Source organism: Lactuca saligna, chromosome 8, assembly GCF_052625555.1.
Source record: "Lactuca saligna cultivar CGN05327 chromosome 8, ASM5262555v1, whole genome shotgun sequence".
NCBI lineage: Eukaryota > Viridiplantae > Streptophyta > Magnoliopsida > Asterales > Asteraceae > Lactuca > Lactuca saligna.
In genome coordinates, this window is record NC_136424.1 from 148,149,675 (window position 1) to 148,173,266 (window position 23,592).

The following is a 23,592-nucleotide window of genomic DNA, read 5'->3' on the forward strand; positions in this document are numbered from 1 at the left end:
GCTCCCTTTATCCACGTCTTTATATCTAGAAATAAATAGTTTTTGAAATACACCTTGAAATGTTAAAATTATTCTAGAACTTTCGAAAATTGGAGCTTTGTGTCCTATTAAGGACTATTTGCAAACTATTATGGATTATTTAAAATATTTGATATAAATAATTTCACCAAGAAATATATAAATAAGCATTTATGACAGAAAAATTTGCATGTCATAAAGCTGTTGTTATAAACTCACACAAGTCAAAGTTGTATGCAAATCATAACTGGGCATTTTCCGAAAAATTAAGTCGCACTTAGTACTTTATAAAGGAAAAGGGTTGTTTGCTGGCCTTGATAATATTTGGTCATTTTGATAAATATTCAAAGTGGATTGATTCCAACAAGCGAAACGAACGAAACGAAATATCTAGTTATGACTACAACTATTATTATTTATTTGGTAAATAATGGTTTTCACGATTTGCTCAAAGATCGGTTAGTATTCTAGTCAGACAAATCTTCACAGTACATATATTAATACAATATTGTACGCTTTAAGTCCTGTAAGAGTTATAACTAGAGTCTCCTGGAGGGAGAGCGACAATTTGTGTATAGATCTATACATGGTTGACACCCCACACCTTCGTTGTTCGCTACAGCTATTCGGCTAGTCTAGGGTAACAAATGTCTTAAACAAAACCGATGCCGGAAAAACGTCATAACAGGCACTCCGTCACATTAGTATGGTTATAACGACTCGATAGAATATATCAGAAACGTATTTACACAGATTTCACCCTCGGTTTACAATCAACATTGTTTTGATTACCCTAAGGAGACCTTTCCACAAAAGTGTTATGCTTTTGTTAAAACTACTATATTTATATATACATCAGAAAATATAGGATTTTCTGGAGGAAAACGATTTTATATGATTTCAAAACGATGAACTAAGGGACACATGCAACTATACACGATTTGAAACAAAAATTACAACAATTTTGATAAGAAAATTTTGGATTTTATGGAATTCTAAACTATCATCGAAGTTTTATACGAAAATGCTTATGAACTCACTAATATATTTTAAGTTGACGTTTTTCAAACGACTTGTATTCTCAGGAAATCAATAAGCGGGTTATGGATCGCGGACTCAGGAATATTTTGCCGTATTTTGGAATTTGCTTAGTAATGTCTCTTTTGTATAAATTTGAGAACATAAACATGATGTAAAACAATTTAAGCTTGTTATATTGATGTATGATGTTTGGGTTGCTATGTTTTGTTTATATACAATTGTTATGATACTATACAATGACATCACCCGCCTCCGGACGTTTTCGCTGTTTTGGTCCGGGATTGTGATAGAATGAGCTCTGTCGTCTTGAGCACCATTTCAGTGCTCTTCATAACTCTTTGTCCAACCTCTCCCCAACAAATCGGGGTCTAACTCTTCCTCTTATAAAGAAGATCGTAGGGAGGTACACCAATGTTGAATGATAGTTGTTATATGAAAACTCCGCCAAGGAAAGATAGGAATCCCAACTCCCACCAAAATCAATGATACAAGACCCCAACATATTCTCGAGAATCTGAATAGTATGCTTGCTCTGGCCATCTGTTTACGGGTGATATGTCATGCTGAAACGCAGTTGAATATTCAACTCCTCATGGAACCTCTTCCAAAACCTAGAAGTAAATCGAACGCCTCGATCTGAAACTATTGAAATACGTACACCGTAACGATATATCACCTCTCGAACGCAGATGTCGGCCAATTTCTTAGTCGATAAACACTCTTGGATAGCAAAGATGTACGCACTCTTGATCAGCGGGTCAATGATCACCCACATAGAATCAAACCCCCAAGTCGTCTTTGGTAACTTCATGATGAAATCCATGGTGATTTGCCCCTATTTCCATACGGGAATCTCTAAAGGATGCAACTTTTCGTGAGGCCTCTAATGTTCGGCCTTGACTTTACGACAAGTCAAACATCTCTCAACATACCAAACTATCTCCCTCTTCACGGAGGACCACCAATAACAAAGTCTTAAGTCTTGATAAAAAATTTCCGCGCCAGGATGAACCGAGAACCTAGACTTGTGTGCTTCCTCTAGCAACGCATTTCGAACCCCCATCGAAAGCTAGAACCCAAACCCTACCACACTAAGTCAGCAACCCACGCCTATTAGTGACAAAAGTAGCAATCTGACCTCTGATCTTCTCCTTCTCTCGATTCTCTTCCTTTGTCCCCTCGATCTGAGCCTCTTTGATCAAATACAATAATGATGAAGTGATCCTCAAACATAGGTTTTGATAGGAGTGTTATTCGCCTTGTGACTCAAGGCATCGGTCACATAACATATGTAAGATACATCGAGTCAGGTGTTCACCAGAGTCCAATCACATAAAAGGATAACATTAAATGCATAGAGGAAATGAGAAACCTCCACCTCCTTATCCCCCCTTTAACCCTAGATAAAGCTTTAATAGCTTTGGCCTCATATAAAGCAACATGAAACCCCTTTATAACAATAATAAAGAGAAATAGGATAAATGGTCATCCTGCCTTAGACCTCGTTCAATAAGGAACTCATATGTGAGAGCACCAGTAACTATACTAGGAGCCCTGGATGACATAAGAGCCACTTCTATCCGGACACACCCTAATGTGCCAAACCCCATTATTCTATTACTTCAATAAAGAAATCCCAAGATAAAAAATCATAGATTTTTTCGAAATCAACATTGAACTCCATCATATGTTTTTTTTTCTTTGATCCATCCAGCAATTTCATGCAACATTAAAGGATCGTCAAGAATTTAATGACCTTTAATGAAAAGTGATTGTTCCTTACTTATGAATAACATATAACAACCAACAATCTATTGGCCAAGAGTTCGCCAATAATCTTATACTTACACCCGATCTAGTTGATAGGCCAGTAACCTTAATGAACTTCGGATCCTCAGATTTCAGGATTTAAGAAATGAACGAAAAAATAAAACCATTGGAGATGAAACTAGACCTTTGGAATCATATATGGACTTTTTAGTTTACATACCATGTGTTATCGACCCTTACTCTTAAATCCTTCCGGTGGGGTCATGAACACATCTTCATGTAAATCACCATTAAAGAAAGTTGTTTTAGTGCCCATTTGATATTGCTCTTAATCAGAATGAGATATCATAACGATCCTTCGGGAATCATTACATGAAAATATGAGAGAAAGTCCCACTTGAACCCTATGAGATTTACCCGCTTAGTAACATATTGATGCCATGGTTTTAGGGCTTTTCAACCACAGTGGTTTCTTTAGGGTGCATCGATAGATACTAAACAATTTTTCCTTCAGTGACATAAAGAAATAGTGATTCCTAGTATTTTTTTATGTCGATGTAGAGGTGGATGGTAAAGCTAAGAGAACAAAGACGCCATCTTCTTCAAAATTGAAATTAAATTTAAAATTAAATGTTTAACCAAACTTGTATGCTATGTTAATATTTTTGTACAACTTGGATGTGAAGTTGACAAATACAACTTTTACATAATTGGAGCACATGAACTAAAGTAATGGAATTTATGTATACCCAGAAAGTTAGATATATTAAAATATATTTATAGGATAGTAAGTTGTTATAATATAGTACTTCTATTAAACATATGACTAAAAAGTTCACCTGAATAATATTTATATATCTAAAATACTTTAAATACGACAAAATCTACAATAAATAAATAAATAAATAGAAAAATTTGACCAATCACAATTTGTCTTTGCTAGCATATTATAATGATTAACAACCACTATTGATATTTAGACATTGGTGCTTGCCATATTGTTTGATTCCGACGTATAAAATTCATAAATAATTTCTTTCATGAATCATGACTCAAGATTCTCAATTCACCTACCATCAATCATCCAACTAAATTAAAATCGACTCATCCATATTCCATACAACCTAATTTCAACACTCTTATTTATGTTAGATATAAATTTCTAGATTATACTTTGTTACAAAATGAGATGAATATTAACATTTCTATGCTTTCATGTGTTTTAATTTCAACAACTCCATATATTATATTTATTTATTTTATATTTTTATCTATAGAATAGCACCTCCAAATTTAGATAGTACAGTACAAGCACGTAATGCATCACGCATTTTGAAAAGAAAAAAAATAAGTGACATAGTGATAGTGTTAGTGGGTAAGTGCTATCCATGATGTAGCAACCAAATAAAAAGAGTTGAAATTGAATTTATTTGGGTTTAAATCCAGCTATTTCCCAATCCCCTTTAAACTTCCACAAACTTATTATCACAAAATAAAAATTCCAAACAAATCTTCAAGCTTTCCCACTTTATCTCATTTTTTGCCAAAGCTTTCCTGTAAACCATTACACCAGCCACGTCAGCAATCCAATTGGAAAAAAACGATAAACTGTTAAAAACACTAGAAATAAATTATACATTTATACTCCTGAAAACTCCATTCAAACAAATTATATTCTTATACTATCTTCATATCTTCTCTTACAATAAAATCTTCTCCTATCATGTGATTTAAGATAGATAAAATACTCCATTGGCAACAGAGAATATCGATAATGATGAAAGAAAGATGAAACATTTAAGAGAAATGAGCAATAGTTTTGTGAGTGGACTTTAATATGGTGAAATGTAAATGTGTAAAAGTTGGTGTATGAAACAATAAAGAATCGAATATGAATATTCATTTTCACATTAAGTCATTCTTTATGTATTAAGTCAAAATGAAACAATAGATTAACCTTAGAATACCAGAATCAAAATAATATTTTAAACATGATTTGTTCTTCTTGATTAAGTTCTGACCAGATTAAGCCCATTAAGTCAAAAACAGCTACTTAACCCCACTGACATCACTTTATCTTATAAAGCATTTAATGAGGGGAAAATGAGTATTAAAATCTAATCATTTACAAAAACTTTCTATGTTTTAATGACTAATGAGATAAGCCAAACTCCTAATCTTTTACTGAAACTAACAAAACTAACTATTTTCAATTGTGTTGAAAGTGAGACATACACATCATTGTCACCCAAAGACCAAAGGATTAATGGCAATGGTACATTGACAGTTAAAGTCAAAAAAGACCTTGCTACACATCAAATTGCACATTTTTTCTTTTGCAGAGAATCAAACAAGACCAAAAATTAGTTGTAGGTGATAGCTGTTAGTATAGTTTATCAGGAATTATGAGGGCGTTTGGTTTGCAGAAAGTGGAAGGAATTAAAATCAGTTAAAGGAATTGGCATTTGAAAGATTTGGAATTGGATTTCTCCAGGAAACGAAATGGGGTTAAATTAGGTTAAAATAAGTTATTTGAGCACAACATCAAACTAAACCCTAAATTTTGAGCTTCTAAATCGGGTTACAATGGGTTATTTGAACACAACATCAAACTAAACCCTAAATTTTGTACTTCGCCGAATTGTATCGTATAGTTCGAGTAAATCGAGTTACAATAAGTTATTTGAGAAAAAAGGGAGCTAAAAATCAAACCTGAAGAAGGAGAAACCCTTGTTTAATTGCTAGCAGGAGAAAGTTTTTCGTCGACAATCTTCTTGTCCCGTCTTTCCATGGCCACATCCCACAAATCATTACCGATGTGCTTCGGCTGTCATACAGATCGAAAAAATAATAAAAGTATGAATTTTGTATAGCCAGAGAATCGATGAAGGGATCTGAAAAAAGAAGCTTACACGGCCATGAGCGGCTTTGTGGATGGTATACTGAACATTTCCGGCGATACAAAGCATACCGGCGATGATCCCTAATGGCAGCAACGCTTCCATCCATTGAAATCTACCCATCGCCTTCTCTCTTCTCTTTCTCTCAGACTACAGATTTGATCTTCCTGAACTACTTGTAATCTTGGCCCTATGCAAGTTTCCTTTTTCCCGTTCTATTAACACAAAAGGAAAACGGTGTTAAAAAAAAAGCCTAATCGGGTATGCAATTAAGATCCAATGTAATTCGAAATTCGGATCCGGTTAAAGTTGGATTTCGAGTAATGATAAGAGCCCAATAAAAATATTATATCTATTAGAAGCCCATCAATATCTTCTATTTTAGGGAGATACCCTTCCTAAACATCAAAATATCATATTTATCCAACTTAATTTCTAAATATCATATTTACCCTTTATAAAATTTCTAGATATCATATTTACCCTTCATAAAATTTCAAAATATCATATATATATCCTTTTTAAACATCAAAATATCATATATACCCTTCTTAAATATCAAAATATCGTATATGTACATTTTAAACATCAAAATATTAATGATAATATCTAAAATAACCTCTATCTACAACATGATAATAATCAATAACAATAAAAACTAGACAATCAAAATATATATTCTATATAGAGGGTTGAAGATGAATTTTTTTTTGTGTCAAGAGGGCGACATTCCAACAATTTAGAAGTTCACAATCCATTATCATAGACGTAAGGATCATATGGTTAATATTTTTAATTATTATAATAATTCTAAGGTATAAAGAGTAATTATAAAATATTAAAAACATTATAAAAAGGATTTGGGCAAATATGATATTTTGAAGGTTTATGAAGGGTAAATATGATATTGAGAAATTAAGCTGGACAAATATGATATTTTGAAGTTTAAGAGGGGCATATATGAAATTCTCCCTTTATTTTAACTTTAGGAGTTTCACTTAACAAATTAATTCATTCACATAAAATATACCTTTTATTGATTTGTATATAACTGTAAATATTATATTGTATTGTATGTGGATGGATTATTTTTATTGATTTGTATATAGCTGTAAATTTTATATTGTATTGTATGTGGATGGATATTTTCATTTATTTTAGGTTGTCATAGGATCAAAATGGTTGTATCGAGAAAAAAATATCGCCGATATGGAGGGAGAAATATCGAGGGAATAAAACAATGATGAGATCTAGGGCGTCACAATGAACTAGTGAGGGTAGAGGAGTGTAGATTGTTTTCTTTAACAAGTTATTGTCGTAAAAAAACCTTATATATTGTATTAGGTTATAACCCTGAGAAATCATAGTTGGTATGTTAATTATTATATAGATAAAAAAAATTAGTGTAAAAAAATAGTGTATTATTGATTTTAAGTAGTCATGAATTAATTTATTTAATAAAATAAACGTAATTATTTAACATAGATTTTGAAATACTTCTTTATACATAATATTTAAAGTTATTGGTAAAATAAAGAATCAATTAAAGAAGGCAATTAGGATCATGTATCATTAATTTGTTTGGATACATTAAAATTTGAGAAATTTAATATGATTTTGAAATGATAGATACCATATATTTCAAAATTGTTATTAGTATAGGATTTTTATTTTCAAATTTTGAATTAAAAATAATTTTTTACAAAAAATGGTAAATATCATAGAAAAATATCACATGTCAAATTGTCATATGATAGAAAATGAATATATGATATTTTTAGATTTACTTTATTAGGATACGAACATATTTTTAGATTAAATATAAACAAAGTAAACGTCATTTTTCATAAAAGATATGCAATTTAGCCTAACGTCGAAGTCGGCATATTGAACATTAGTGGAGGAATGAAGTCCTTGGAATATAGATTGGTTAGAGTTTTATTTTCAATAAGTAATAAATGATTATTTCAATTTCTTAGTAATGATTCACAGAAAGTATTCTTTGTCAATTTGAATTTCAATGTCAATGAACGGTCAAACGGTTATAAATGGTAAATATGTAAAAAAAAAAATATCATTTCCATGTTTCAAATGTTTAAGGACTAAATGTATAATTTTAATCAAACAATAAGGATTATTTTTGTAATTTAAATAAATTGTAGATTATATTAGTATGCATAAAGAATTATTTGAGATGTGTCAATTTGTTATTGGTTCTTAACTTAATACTTGTAATTATTTTTTCCATAGAACCTATATGTATGTGTGTTAAAAAACTAAAATAAAATTGAGATGTAATTCGCAATATATATAAGATTATTAACCTTTTCTTACTTTATAATAAAATTATAATGAATAGATAAATATGTTTTAAAGTACCATTAATTCGTAAAAAAAAAAAAAAAATTCCAACCGCAAGGTTTACTGTATAAAACTCGATAATTCAATATCAAATAATCACGTTTAATAGATCCTCTAAACCGATTATACAATATGCATACAAACTAACAGATAAATTGTTTTTGAAATTTGTACCTTTAAAATCTCTAAAATCTAAAGGGTTGTTTGGAAGATCTTTAAAAGATATAAATTATAAGGATGTTTGAATTTTTAAGAGTGTTTGAATTTTTAACATGTTGTTTGATTAGAACCTCTGAATTTTTGCGTTAAATTATAAAAATGATCATTTTACCCCTTTGTCTTAATTTTTTCTGAATAATTACGAAAACCATACAAAATCCAAATTAACATAAATCAAAATTTATCTTCAACAATTTATAATGATTTTTTGACATATATTTACAAAAATAACGTCAGTTTTTATATCCCGGAGATTTCAAAGTTCAACAACATATTTGACATTGAATGTGGAGACATAAATGACAACGAACTTGCAACTGAACTTGTAGCACCTGGTTCCTGGTATGTAAATCTTATTTGAGTATTTTCCATTTTTTTAGCCTTAGACTCGGCGAGTCATAGGTCCGACTCGCCGAGTAGAGCCGGGACCCGGGATACGTTTTAAGTTGGCGACTCGGCGAGTCCGTATCCTGGACTCGGCGAGTCATTGCTGTTGGATGAAACCCTAAGTTTCAGGGGTTTGCACCCTATTTAAACTCTCATTCCGCCCCAATCTTGCCCCCATTCACCCTCATAGCTCTATACCTTGTTCAAGAGTTGTTTCTTTGTGAGTTTGAAGCATTTGGTGTGCTATCTTGAAGTTTTGGAGTGGGAAAAAGAGTAGATCAAGAAGAAGAAGAAGAAGAAGAGGTCAAGCATCTTTGAGTTATCTCAGTGTGTTCCCTAAGGTATGACTCGATTTTCCCCTTGTTTTCATGCTTATAGTCCCTTATAGCTTCATTGAAGTCTTTCTTGAACCATTTCCAAGCTTGTGTATGATTGGGGGTTCGTAATAAGCTGAGTAACCTCTAGATCTAGGCATGGTTAAGCTCCTGGAGCTCAGATCTACTGCCTTTATGGACCCATGTTGCATGAAGACCTTAGATCTACTCTTTTGGTGCATTTTGAACCCCAAAAACCCTCATGGATGGATATTTACACGTAAAGTTGGAAACTTTACGTGTTATTCATGCTCTAGGAACCCAGATCTATGAGTGGCATGGACTGGATTCGAGCAAAATCGCGTTTATGGCTCTTACATGAAGCAGACTCGGCGAGTCGCTCATCTGACTCGGCGAGTCTAGTCGCGAGTCTCCGAGTTGTCCCCTTTTTCGTTGTGCCGAGTTGTATAATGAGTCCAGGGTGGACTTGGTGAGTTGGAAGCCAAAACTCACCCATAAGGGAACTCGGCGAGTCGATGCCCAGACTCGGCGAGTTCAAGGCAATCTTTTTAGAATCAAGAACAGACTCGACGAGTTATTCATACAACTCGGCGAGTCACAGTATAAATTGTTCATCGGATGAAGATGAACTCGACGAGTTGTTCGTACAACTCGGCAAGTAGGATGAAGGACTTGAACATCAGTTTGGAAGGAGAACTCGTCGAGTCAACGCCTAACTCGACGAGTAGAAACAGAATCCAGGTCAGTCGATTGGACAGGGACTCAGCGAGTTGGCGAGCCACTCGGCGAGTCGGGTCAACTGAAAGTTGACTCTGACTTTGACTTAGGGCATGATCAGGGGTAAAATGGTCGTTTTACCCAAAGGACAGTTAGCAGTATTTGACTAAGTGTTTGGTGGGAATTACAGCCGGAGGATTTCCGGAGCAGCAGCAGCAGCAGACAGACTATTCCCACACAGATCAACAGCTACTACGAGGTGAGTTACCTTCCAGTAGCGGTGGGTCTAAGGCCACAATGCCGGCCCACCGGTAGGAGATGTGTGATTAGATGATTGTCTTTGTGATATTCATCTAGGGTTGCTACTATATTATGTTTATGTGTTAGTGACAGTAGGGGGAGATAGTCCACCAGAACACCGATCGATAGGGTCGAAGGGGCGATCATGCCCAGCCATGCTAGATAGACTATGTGATATATGTGTTATGTGGTAGTAGTATGGGGTGAAATAGTCCCCAGTATCCGGTCGAGAGGACCGAAGGGGAGCCAGCACCCAGATATGCTAGGCAGTATCCGGTCGAGAGGACCGAAGGGGAGGCCAGCACCTAGATATGCTAGGCAGTATCCGGTCGAGAGGACCGAAGGGGTAGGTCGGGCACCCAGATATGCCTGACAATTTATGTATGTTATGTGATTATATGGTATGTGGTACAATGTGGGAACCCACTAAGCTTTGTGCTTACAGTTTACAATTTTGGTTTCAGGTACCTCTTCATCGAAGGGGAAGGAGCTGGTGCGGTAGCGACACATCATGCACACACACTGGTTTCCGCATCTATTAGATTTCTCTAGGATTATTACTCTGATATTTTTATTGGTTGTATGATTTGGCTTTTAGACATGGTTTACGTTGTGATGTGGGTTGATCAAACAATGTTTTTAATTAATAACGTTTTCTAAAGTAATGTTTTAAAAACAAAAATTTTGGATGTGAAAATTGGGTCGTTACAAGTTGGTATCAGAGCCCTGATTTGAGGGATTTGGACACACCTTCGGGGGTGTTTGAACTCAAATCGAGGGATTAAAAGATTTTTGGAAAGAGAAAATGTTTTCTAAAAGGTTAAGTAAAGGGTTTTAAGAAAGAACAATGTGTGTGATGTGTGCGACCGGCCGAGCTCAAGTAAGTATTCCCCAATGTACCCATACAAGTTTATTTATGTTTATCAGTTTTCGTAGAATAGCATACTAGAATAGGACTAAGGATCTAGGAGTGATGCCTTATGTGTCTGCTTTATGTGCTTCAGTATATGAAAGAGTTGCATGCTAGAGTTGAGTAGACAGTAGTAGGGTAGCCTGTTTAGGTTATTCCTGATAGTACGAGTTTAGCATTGCATGCTAGTTCAGTTCTCTCTACGAGGATAGAGTTGCTTTGAGATTGTTTTTCTTACGTCCAAATGTTGTTTGCTTTGTGCTATGTGGGCTTTGAAGTGATGGGAATTAACTGTTATGTGAATACGTTAAAGTCACAAGTGATCAGGGTTGAATAATCTCAGAGTGTTGGATTTGACTCTATTGCGTAGCTCTTGTTTGAGTCCTAACCGTTGTAGAGTTGAGTCCCTTACTCGAAGGATTATCCGAGCCTCATCACATGTGATTGTATTCAGGTAATAGTTAATTGGCATCACCAAGAGGCCTTCAGCAGCTGAGGACTGGGTTGGGTGGAGTCAGAGGTTTCCTAGGGTAAGCCTAGGATAAAGAGTAGCAGTGATCAGCGGTAGGGGAAGGGACCTGGTTGAGTCGAGGTGGTCCTTGGGGAAGGTACGGATAGATGTGGAAGGTAGTATGGGCCCGTACTACTGAAAGAAGAGGATCCGTATCCGAACCGAGGAAGGCTAAGATAAGACCAGGGAACTTGTAGTGGGTGGGATCCCTCCAGGGGTATCAGTATCGCTAACAGTTGTTATTTCTTTGTATTTCAAAATGGTGGTACTACGCCCGAGGCCAGCAGTTGGCAGTTCAGGAGAGGGATCGGGTTCGGGATCAGGTTCCAAGCCAGTAGATGAGAGGCTGCGCGAGTTCATCGCGTCGAAGATCACCGGAGGTATCCTTGAGTCGACCCCCATTATATTCGGGTCGATCAAGGAGGGGATATTGGAGATGATGGAGGATCGCCTCCAGGCATTCAGGAGTGACATGGCATCTGGCCAATCGGGATCTCGCACACTGTCCTTCAAGGACTTTCGGGGCAGTGGTGCACCGGACTTTCATGGGGCGAAGGACCCCATAGCTGCCAAACGATGGATTGCAGACATTGAGTCTGCACAGTTGACTAGTTTCTGCCCCGAGGGGTCGAAGGCGAGGTATGCAACAGGGTGTTTACGAGACCGAGCTCGAGATTGGTAGGAGTCAGTGGGTGACTCTTTGGGAGCCTCAACTATCGAGGCTATGACCTGGTCGGACTTTGTGACCAGGTTCAGGGTAGAGTTTGCGCTGGCTGTCGAGCTTCAGCAGCTGGCCAGGGAGTTTTTGGACATGAGACAGACGACGGAGACCGTGGTGGAGATCACTGCCAAGTTCTGGGAGAGGGAGATAGATTTGGAGCACATCCGGAAACGGAAGGCGGAAGAGGGACAACCAGGAGGGGCTTCGAGGAAGAAGCCCGAGGGATCAGATATGGGGCCGAAAGGCCAACAGGGACGGGGTTGCTGCAGGAAATGCGGCAAGACGCACAAGGGGGCGTGCAGGTTGGGATCATCAGGCTGCTACAAGTGTGGTAAGTCTGGGCACTTTAGCAGGGATTGCACTGCTCCGGCAGCAGTTATTCAGACGTCTAAGTTGCTGTGTTTCCACTGCAACCAGAGGGGCCACAAGAAGGCCAATTGCCCCTAGTTGACAGTTTCAGCGCTAGTAAAAGCGCCAGCTCCAGCGACCCTGCGGATCACAGATGGCCGGCAGGGCAAGGCAGAGGCTCCCGTGGTGAGGAGCCGGGCATTTCAACTGACCGCCGAGGAGGCACGTGCTGCACCCGATATGGTGACGGGTATGATTCTTTCCTTCTCATTTATTTATATGATGTTATGATATTGATATGTGCTCGGTTTATATATATATGTATGTATTAGGATCGTTCCATGTGAACGATATCCCAGTCCAGGTGTTGTTCGACTCGGGTGCTACCCGATCGTTTGTTTCCCTTGCGCTTAGCAAGAAGTTCATGGAGTCTTCGGGCATGTTGGATTGCCCTTTAAAGGTAGAGATTGCCGATGATCGATCGGTGCGAGCATCAGCAGTGTTCAGGGATTGTGTTTTGAGGAGCATTATCTGGTGGACTTGGTTCCCATTCCGTTGCGTGGGAACAAGGTGATTATAGGCATGGATTGGTTGAGCCCCAATGAGGCGGTGATAGATTGCGCGCAGTAGCTAGTGCGAGTCAGGACCCCAGGTAGGGGAGAGTTAGTGATTCATGGAGAGAGGCCACAGTGTGGACCCGCAGTATGTTCAGCAGTGAGGGCTAGACGCTACCTTCAGCAGGGATGCGCAGGATATGTCGCGTACGTGATGGATACCCGGGAGGTGGGTAAGGCGACAGTGAGCGAGGTTCTGGTGGTGCGGGATTTCGCAGATGTTTTCCCAGAGGAGCTTCCTAGGATACCTCCGGAGTGACAGGTGGAGTTTAGGATTGACCTCGTTCCTGGTGCGGCTCTGATAGCCAAGGCACCGTATCGGTTGGCTCCTCCCGAGATGCAGGAGTTGTCTGCGCAGCTGCAGGAGCTGCTAGACAAGGGATTTATTCGTCCGAGTAGTTTACCCTAGGGAGCCCCGATTCTGTTCGTGAAAAAGAAGGACGGGTCACATCGGATGTGTTTAGATTACTGGGAGTTGAACAAGGTAACGGTGAAGAACCGATACCCACTCCCCAGGATTGATGATCTCTTTGACCAGCTTCAGGGAGCATCTTGGTTTTCCAAGATCGATTTGTGTTCGGGTTATCATCAGATGAGGGTCAGAGAGGAGGATGCGCAGAAGACCGCGTTTCGGACGCGCTATGGTCATTATGAGTTCGTGGTGATGCCGTTTGGGCTCACCAATGCTCATGTCGCGTTCATGGACCTCATGAACCGCGTATGCAGACCGATGCTGGATCGGTCTATGATAGTCTTTATTAATGACATCTTGGTTTATTCCATGACGCAGGAAGAGCATGAGGAGCATCTGAGAGAGGTATTGGAGACCCTAAGGAGGGAGAGCTTGTATGCCAAGTTCTCCAAGTGTGAGTTTTGGTTGCGCGAGGTGCAATTTCTCGGACACCTTGTCAACCAGAACGGGATTCTGGTCGATCCGACCAAGGTCGAGGCCGTGATGAGATGGGAGGTTCCGAAGTCTCCATCTGAGATTCAGAGTTTCCTAGGATTGGAAGGCTATTATCGGAGGTTCATTCAGGATTTCTCTAAGATAGCCATACCCCTGACACGGTTGACGAAGAAAGTCGTGGTCTTTCGGTGGGGACCCGAGCAGCAGGCTGCGTTTGAGACACTGAGACAGAGATTGTGCGAGGCGCCGATCTTAGCCCTGCCAGAGGGCGTAGAGGATTTTGTAGTTTATTATGACGCGTCCATTTCAGGGTTGGGCGCGGTACTGATGCAAAGGGGGCATGTCATTGCCTATACTTCGAGGCAGCTCAAGCCTCACGAGGCGAACTACCCGACGCATGATCTGAAATTGGGGGCGGTGGTTTTTGCCCTCAAGATTTGGCGGCATTACCTCTACGGGGTTCGATGTACCATCTACACGGACCACAAGAGTTTGAGGTACCTCATGGATCAGCCGAATCTGAACATGAGGCAGCGTCGGTGGTTGGACGTGGTGAAGGATTATGATTGTGAGATCCTTTACCACCCGGGAAAGGCCAACGTGGTGGCCGATGCGCTTAGCCGCAAAGCGGCGCCGATCAGGGATATTTGCATGAGGATGACCGTAGTGACTCCCCTTGTTGGAGCAGATTCGGGAGGCTCAACAGGAGGCTATCAAGGAGGAACATCGGAAGAGCGAGCGTGTGGTGGGTCAGGTTTCCTCTTTCGATTATGATGGCCGAGGACTATTGACACTACACCGTAGAGTGTGGGTGTCGTATCACGGAGGTGTGCGCCATATTTTGATGGAGGAGGCGCACAAGTCCCGATTCTCTATTCATCCCGGGGCGACGAAGATGTATAGGGATCTTTGTCCAGATTATTGGTGGCCTTGCATGAAGCGGGATGTGGCATGATACGTCAAGCGGTGCTTGACCTGCAGGAAGGTCAAGGCCGAACATCAGAGACCGCATGGGAAGATGCAGCCGTTGGACATCCCGTTGTGGAAATGGGAAGATATCACGATGGATTTTATCACGAAGCTTCCCAGGACCGCGCGTGGAGTAGATTCGATTTGGGTCATCGTGGATCGATTGACCAAGAGTGCTTACTTTATTCCAATTCAGGAGAGTATATCGGCCGAGAAATTGGCCGACATCTATATCAGGGAGATCGTGGCGCGGCACGGGGTGCCAGTATCGGTTATCTCAGACAGGGATGTGCGTTTTACTTCCAGGTTTTGGAAGAGATTTCATGATGAGTTGGGCACTCGTTTGCATTTTAGCACCGCCTTCCACCCGCAGACGGATGGTCAGAGCGAGCGGACCATCCAGACTCTGGGGGATATGTTGCGGGCATGTGTGTTAGATTTCGGTGGTAGCTGAGATACCTATCTTCCCTTGGCCGAGTTCTCATACAATAACAGCTACCACGCGAGTATTGACCGACCCCCATTCGAGATGTTATACGAACGGAGGTGTAGGACCCCGATATGCTGGGGTGAAGTTGGCCAGAGGGTCATGGGGAGCACCAAGGTGGTGCTCAAGATGACAGAGAGGATCCAGCAGGTTCGGAGCAGGCTTCAGACTGCTCAGAGTCGGTAGAAAAGTTACGTCGACAAGCATCGATCCGACTTGGAGTTCCAAGTCGGGGATATGGTTCTCCTGAAGGTGTCGCCTTGGAAAGACGTCATTCGATTCAGGAAGCGGGGCAAGTTGGGCCTGAGATTTATCGGACCGTTCAGGGTTGTAGCCCGGGTGGGCAAGGTAGCATATAGGCTGGATCTGCCAGTCGAGCTCAGCCAGATCCACAACACTTTCCATGTTTCTCAGTTGCGTAAGTGCTTAGTGGATGATTCAACAGTAGTGTCGTTAGAGGATATACAGGTTGGTGACAGCCTGAATTACATTGAGCGCCCAGTCGCAATCCTCGACCGGAAGTCGAAGGATTTGAGGAACAAGAGGGTGGAGCTAGTGAAGGAGCAATAATAGCACCGCAAGGGCTCGGAATGGACTTGGGAGCCGGGTGGAAGAGATAATGGAGCATTACCCCGAGTTGTTTCAGGATCGAGCAACAGACTGCGAGGACGAAATCTAAAATAAGTGGGGGAGATTTGTAGTACCTGGTTCCTGGTATGTAAATCTTATTTGAATATTTTCCATTTTTTTAGCCTTGGACTCGGCGAGTCATAGGTCCGACTCGCCGAGTAGAGCCGGGACCCGGGACACGTTTTAAGTTGGCGACTCGGTGAGTCTGTATCCTGGACTCGGCGAGTCACCGTTGTTGGATGAAACCCTAAGTTTTAGGGGTTTGCACCCTATTTAAACTCTCATTCCGCCCTAATCTCGTCCCCATTCACCCTCAGAGCTCTATACCTTGTTCAATAGTTGTTTCTTTGTGAGTTTCAAGCATTTGGTGTGCTCTCTTGAAGTTTTGGAGTGGGAAAAAGAGTAGATCAAGAAGAAGAAGAGGAGGTCAAGCATCTTTGAGCTATCTCAGTGTGTTCCCTAAGGTATGACTCGATTTTCCCCTTGTTTTCATGCTTATAGTCCCTTATAGCTTCATTAAAGTCTTTCTTGAACCATTTCCAAGCTTGTGTATGATTGGGGGTTCGTAATAAGCTGAGTAACCTCTAGATCTAGGCATGGTTGAGCTCCAGGAGCTCAGATCTACTGCCTTTATGGACCCATGTTGCATGAAGACCTTAGATCTACTCTTTTGGTGCATTTTGAACCCCAAAAACCCTTATGGATGGATATTTACACGTAAAGTTGGAAACTTTACGTGTTATTCATGCTCTAGGAACCCAAATCTATGAATGGCATGGACTGGATTCGAGCAAATCGCGTTTATGGCTTTTACATGAAGCAAACTCGGCGAGTCGCTCATCTGACTCGGCGAGTCTAGTCGTGAGTCTCCGAGTTGTCCCCTTTTTTGTTGTGTCGAGTTGTGTAGTGAGTCCAGGGTGGACTCGGTGAGTTGGAAGCCAAAACTCACCCATAAGGGAACTCAGCGAGTTCAAGGCAATCTTCTTAGAATCAAAGAACAGACTCGGTGAGTTGTTCATACAACTCAGCGAGTCACAGTATAAATTGTTCATCGGATGAAGATGAACTCGGCGAGTAGGATGAAGGACTTGAACATCAGTTTGGAAGGAGAACTCGTCGAGTCAACACCTAACTCGACGAGTAGAAACAGAATCCAGGTCAGTCGATTGGACAGGGACTCGGCGAGTTGGCGACCCAACTTGGCGAGTCGGGTCAACTGAAAGTTGACTCTGACTTTGACTTAGGGCATGATCAAGGGTAAAATGGTCGTTTTACCCAAAGGACAGTTAGCAGTATTTGACTAAGTGTTTGGTGGGAATTACAGCCAGAGGATTTCCGGAGCAGCAGCAGACAGACTATTCCCACACAGATCAGCAGCTACTACGAGGTGAGTTACCTTCCAGTAGCGGTGGGTCTAAGGCCACAATGTCGGCCCACCGGTAGGAGATGTGTGATTAGATGATTGTCTTTGTGATACTCATCTAGGGTTGCTACTACCTGTGTTATGTTTATGTGTTAGTGACTTTAGGGGGAGATAGTCCCCCAGAACACCGGTCGATAGGGACGAAGGGGCGGTCATGCCCAATAATGCTAATTAGACTATGTGATATATGTGCTATGTGGTAGTAGTAGGGGTGAAATAGTCCGCAGTATCCGGTCGAGAGGACCGAAGGGGTAGGTCGGGCACCCAGATATGCCTGACAAATTATGTATGTTATGTGATTATATGGTATGTGGTACAATGAGGGAACTCACTAAGCTTTGTGCTTACAGTTTACAGTTTTGGTTTCAAGTACCTCTTCATCGAAGGGGAAGAAGCTGGTGCGGTAGCGGCACATCATGCATATTAGATTTCTCTAGGATTATTACTCTGATATTTTGATTGGTTGTATGATTTGACTTTTAGACATGGTTTACGTTGTGATGTGGGTTGATCAAACAATGTTTTTAATTATTAACATTTTCTAAAGTAATGTTTTAAAAATGAAATTTTTGGACGTGAAAATTGGGTCGTTACAGAACTATTGATGATCTATTTGTTCTCTTTTCCTTCTCCATCATTACATCAAACATGATAGCCGTCAAAATTTTCTTTCAAACATTTCAAAATGTAAATCCAAATTCAACAAGGAAACAAATAAGTTCAATGGAAAGTTATATAATCACTAACGTAAAGTTGAATGACTAGTCTTTACATTAAGAGGCCTGAGTGAAATAAGTTTTTCCAAAAGTCACTTTAAACATATATATAGAAATTTCATACCAAATCCATCATAACTTTTCAAAGTATGTTGCTATAATCAATAAATTTTCAAAAACTACAATTGTTATAACTTGTATAATCTACTTTCAGTTCCCACACAGTTCATGCATAATTGCTAGATAATGATGCACCATCACTTATGTATCAAACTCCATATGATATGAATAATTATCTCTAACTTATAGTTTACAACAATCCTTTAAATAGCAACATATTTTTCAAAGTCGGTTTTTTAAAGTTCATAGTTCATATATATAGTTTCATTCAACAAACATTTGTGCATCTGTGATCTATTTCAAATTCACCAAACAATTGGTTGTTCTATCATCTTCTATATTAAGATTTCAATCAATATTCACATTTTGTAGAACCTTGATACTATTGATTACAGGTTCTATCAAAATTTATCATCTTCTATCTCAGTATAAACAATTTGAGACACAAATCTTGAAGCAAATACATGTATCATATGACGATTCAGTACAAGATCAGGCATTAAATACAAAGAAATTCAAAATCAAGGACTGGTAATCGGGTTCTAGGGAAAAAAAGAAGAAAAAATCAATGTATTACTAAGAATCGGTTTCAGGGGAAAAAAGAAGAATAAGCGATCTATATACAGAGAATCTATTTTCAAGAAAAAAAACTTACCTGGTCGTTGTTGTGTGACAACCCGATATTTTCCAAGTCACTAAAAGTCTGTCTTCTTAAATAAAATTTCGAATTTTATTTACGCCGTTAAGTTCGTGAGGATTAGTAAATAATATAAATTATATAAATAAAGTTTATATAAGTTTTCGGAACCAAAAGCACTCGAAAAACCTAAATTTTCCCCTCGATTCAACGAAAACTCGTTTAAGCCAATTGTTTTCGGCCGAAAACCTTCGGACTGAGAACATATTTCGGCCAAGAACTCCTTTCCGGCCGAAAACCCAACCGATATTAAGGTTTTTCCTCGAAAACTTGATCATTTCTCACTCATTTTACCCAAAACACTCTCATTTTGCTCCCAATGATCATCCAAGAACATTCATATCTTCAAGTGGAAACCTTTGAATATTCACATTTTCACCAAGAACACCAAGAACGTCCTTCAAATCTTCAAGTGACCGAAAACAGCATCAGAACCGAGAACCAGTGTTCGGTCAACAACCTGTGTTCGTCCGAAACCTGTTCCGACTGAAAACACATCAGAACCGATAACCTGATTCTCGATTGAGCTTTGACCGAAAATCCTCCCATTCCCTTCAAACATTTTTCGGTAATCACTGTCAACACAAAAATAAGTGTTTTCAAAAACTTTAATTACTTGTTTCGCTAATTCAAATACAATTATATGTTTAACTATTATTAGGATACCGTTAATTCCGTGTACGTCAACTCGAGGGTCATCATTCCAGTCTCACTGTCCATCACATACACATAAACAATTGTAAGTTCATACACCTACATTTTCACTGTTTTTAATGTTTTCAGGAGGGATACAAGCAAAACACAAGGACTTTTACGTTTTCATACAAACGAATTTCAAACAGATTAAAATTTTTTGCAATTGATACAAACAGGGTAATCACTACATTTTATAAAAATACTTAGATATTTTTAACGCTTTTGTATTATGTCGAGCATAAGGGTAGTTTTCATCATACAACCAAATTTGCAAAGTTTTCAGTAAAGTACATAACCTACATTTAAACTATAGTTGACATAGTTTGGGTACATTACGTTACTTATACAAAATTCAATACACGAAACAATAACATACATACAAACTATAATAGGTATAATTTGGGATACATTACACTGTTTCACCATTTCAAAAACATTATATAGAAACGAACGTATAAACGATGGTAAATATAGTTTATGGTATGCAATACTATTTCCGAATACAAGAATACAATACTAAATAATTATTCAAGTATAATTATTTTACTCTACAAGTATATACACACAGTTTCAAGTACAAGAGAACACTACAACACTACACGTAAATTAGTTAATACAAGGTTGCGAGGCACAACTTCAATTGTATCCACCAGGGTACGGAACTAAATGTTGGTGATTTTAGTGTCACCATGTCATTTTAAGTAACTGGAGCTAACATGTGAGCTAAGGGGCTTCATGATTTGTACTCTAAACATGTACGGGGTTGTGCGGAGTGCATGCATGTATAAGATCGAGTCAGAAGCCAGTTCGTCGACTAGTCAGGGGTCCGGGGTTTCTAAAGGGGTAGTGCCCCTTTGGCGGGGTCTAGGGGCAGCGCCCCTAGCAGGGGTCCAAGGGGCAGAGCCCCTGGCTGGGGTCCCGTGGGGTTTGGGGCAGCGCCCCAAAACCTCACCGAATTTTGCATGTGGGAACTTAATGGAAAACTCAATTTCTTGAGGGTGATTATGGTAAAACTAACAAAACTCGTTAGTTTTGGTAACCCTAATCCGGATTAATATTACTGGCTTCCAATGCAACTAATGACGGCCCAACCCTAATGAAACCCTAATCGTGTCAAGTATATAAACAACTATTCTTTTCAGAAGGGGGTTACGTTCTTTAGCTCTCGTTTTTCATCACACATTCATAGAACCCTTTAGCATAATAACTTACGTTTTCTGTGCCTAGAAACGTAAGTGTCCGCTTGTATCAGTTCGGAAAGTGATATCACGATCCAAGCTGGTATCTAGATCTTCACCGCAAACCCTAATATTCCCAAACACTAAATCCTATACAGTATAACTAGAGTCTTCTGGAGGGAGAGTGTGAGATTTGTGTATAGATCTATACTAGATTGACAATCCCACACCTGAATTGTTAGCTACAGTTAGGCCGGCAGGCCTGGGGTGACAAATGTCATACCATTCTGACGCATGAAGAACGTCGTAGAGGTCACAAGGTCACATTAGGCATGGTTATATCAAACTCACAACAGTATAAACTAACCATTTGTTTACGGGATTTTAATTCTTCGAATAGTTTATTTTAATTAATAGAACTACGATACAATACAAGTGGAGGATTCCAGGGAATACAAACACTTGGTTTTATTTTAAATAATAAAACTACTAAACATTACTGGTGGTATCCAGGGATTTCATACAAAGGTTTTCACATAGAACAATACTACACTTTATTGGTGGTATCCATGGATTTCATTCAAAGGTTTTCAAACAAAGCAATACTATACTTTACTAGTGGTATCCAGGGATTTCATACAAAGGTTTTCAGACATAACAATATTATACATTACTGGTGGTATCCATGGATTTTATACAAAGGTTTTCATACAGAACAATACTATACACTACAACTGGTGATATCCAGGCACACATACAAAGATATTCAAACAAAGTTCTTATCAAACACTACTACGATATACAAATACAGAATACAGTAACTAACGTACATTTTGGACTTAAGGTCTAAGACTACTTTTCACTACTAAAGAAAATATTGGATTTTCTTAAGAAACATACAAACATTTTCAAAGATTCAAAGACAATATTTCATTACAAAAACATTCTTATGAACTCACCAACTTAAATGTTGACACACTTTCAAAACCACTTGTATTCTCAGAGAACTAGTAGACATGTACACCCACAGGTTTTGAGAAGACGAAGCTTTTAGAGTCGCGTCTTTTATACTTTTGTTATACATTTTGATGTCATACAAACTATGTATCGAACAGATGTAAATACCTTATTTATTCAATATAATGGTTGTGTTTACTTTGATTACTATGATGCAATTGTTGTGATACTGTACATGACATCCTCCACCCCCGAACGTTTCCGTCGTTCCGGTTTGTGGGTTTGACATGTTGTTGCGGTGCCAGCGGAGGCGATGAAGCTTCTGGTGGCGAAGTCAATTTCGGTGTAGATCGAAGAGGTAGGAGAATGGGTGGGATGGAGGAGAAGGGGCAATGTTGTCGGAGCCTAGCGATGGAAGTCGTGGTGGGAGTCGATTTCAGGGAGGTCGGTGACGGGAGGAGGTGATTGGCACTCGACATGGTCGGAGGTTGGAGGAGACGGAAGAGATGATCTGAAGGTAGGTGTGTTGTTTTGGAGGTGAGCTATCAGCAATACATGAGGGTAAAAGAGGGAAGGACACGTGATTTTTATTTTTCAAATATAAGTCCAAGTCTGAAACTTTAAGAGGCTCTTACAAAATTAAAAGGTTTTTATTAATATGCTACCAAACACTCTTAATCTGAAAAATTAAGAGTTCGCCTTTTAATTTGTCAATTAAGAAACTACCAAACAACCCTTAAGGGGTGTTTTTCGGAGTGTTTTTTGAATTCTAAAAGTTGTTTTAGACAAAAATTATTATTGACTTATAATGGTGGTAAAAAGGGTTTTTAAAAAAGTGTTTGGATTGATTTTTATGATGAAAAAAATCAATAAGTTAAAAAGTGTTTGATTTAAAATCTTATTTCTGAAGTTATTTTGGATAAAAAACCAAAAACAGTTTTAAAAAATCAAGTTTTACATCCTTTTAAAATCAAGTTTTTTAAGCTAATAGAATAACTATTCTGAAAAATACTTTCGAATTTGCATAATATTTTTTTTAACTTATTAATTATACAAAAAAAAATCAGTGAATCAATAAGCTATTTAGAAAATCAATCCCAAATACCCCTCGTTATGAACTCTAATTCTCTAACGAGGGAAAACCTTACGGGGCATTTTTTTTTTTTGGTAAATGCATAATGTCAAGTGGGCTCTACTCTCTAAAGCATTATTTTGGGCTTAGTGGACCCATTCTGTCATCTCTAAAAGCGTATTTATAAGAGTTCAAGTATTAAAAGTTTTAAAACCAACCATATTTTAAAATTACTGAAAATGATACATAATCCAAGCCATATTCTAACAATTTTTATGTTGGAAAATACTAAAAACTTTCATAAAAAGTAGTAGATGTGTTTATGAGTTCGTTTTTGGTAGGTTCCATGGTTTGAGAAGGATTTCGTATCCATATTCTATTTTATTGCTTTTTTTTTTTTTAGATTTGATTATAGAATAGAAAATAATATACAATATTAAAATACTAATAAAATCAAACAAACGAAAGAGCAAATAATTTTTATAAAAGGCAAGAGAGAGAAAAAAAAGCATCAACAGATGTGTTATTTTTGGAAAACAGGAATAGTAGTAAAAAGGTAAACATATAATAATATTTAAAAAATATGAA

The 23,592-nt window shown here is 38.6% G+C and overlaps 1 protein-coding gene across 1 annotated transcript; it reads right to left on the reverse strand.

Moving 5' to 3' along the window:
* Positions 1-4,197: 4,197 nt before the first annotated feature.
* On the reverse strand, positions 4,198-5,955 carry LOC145013145 (NADH dehydrogenase ubiquinone 1 alpha subcomplex subunit). Its single transcript, XM_078971953.1, has 3 exons — positions 5,742-5,955; positions 5,542-5,656; positions 4,198-4,383 (listed from the first exon to the last, which is right to left on the reverse strand). The coding sequence occupies exons 1-2, from the start codon at positions 5,850-5,852 to the stop codon at positions 5,564-5,566; spliced, it is 204 nt and encodes a 67-aa protein (XP_078828079.1). The 5' UTR covers positions 5,853-5,955; the 3' UTR covers positions 4,198-4,383; positions 5,542-5,563.
* Positions 5,956-23,592: the final 17,637 nt, after the last annotated feature.

Excerpts from the sequence above, each read along its gene's own strand:
- LOC145013145 (XM_078971953.1), bottom strand. The coding sequence starts at position 5,852 with ATGGGTAGATTTCAATGGATGGAAGCGTTGCTGCCATTAGGGATCATC. Across the intron at positions 5,657-5,741 it reads ACAAAGCCGCTCATGGCCGT|CCGAAGCACATCGGTAATGA; the intron begins GTAAGCTTCTTT and ends TCTGTATGACAG.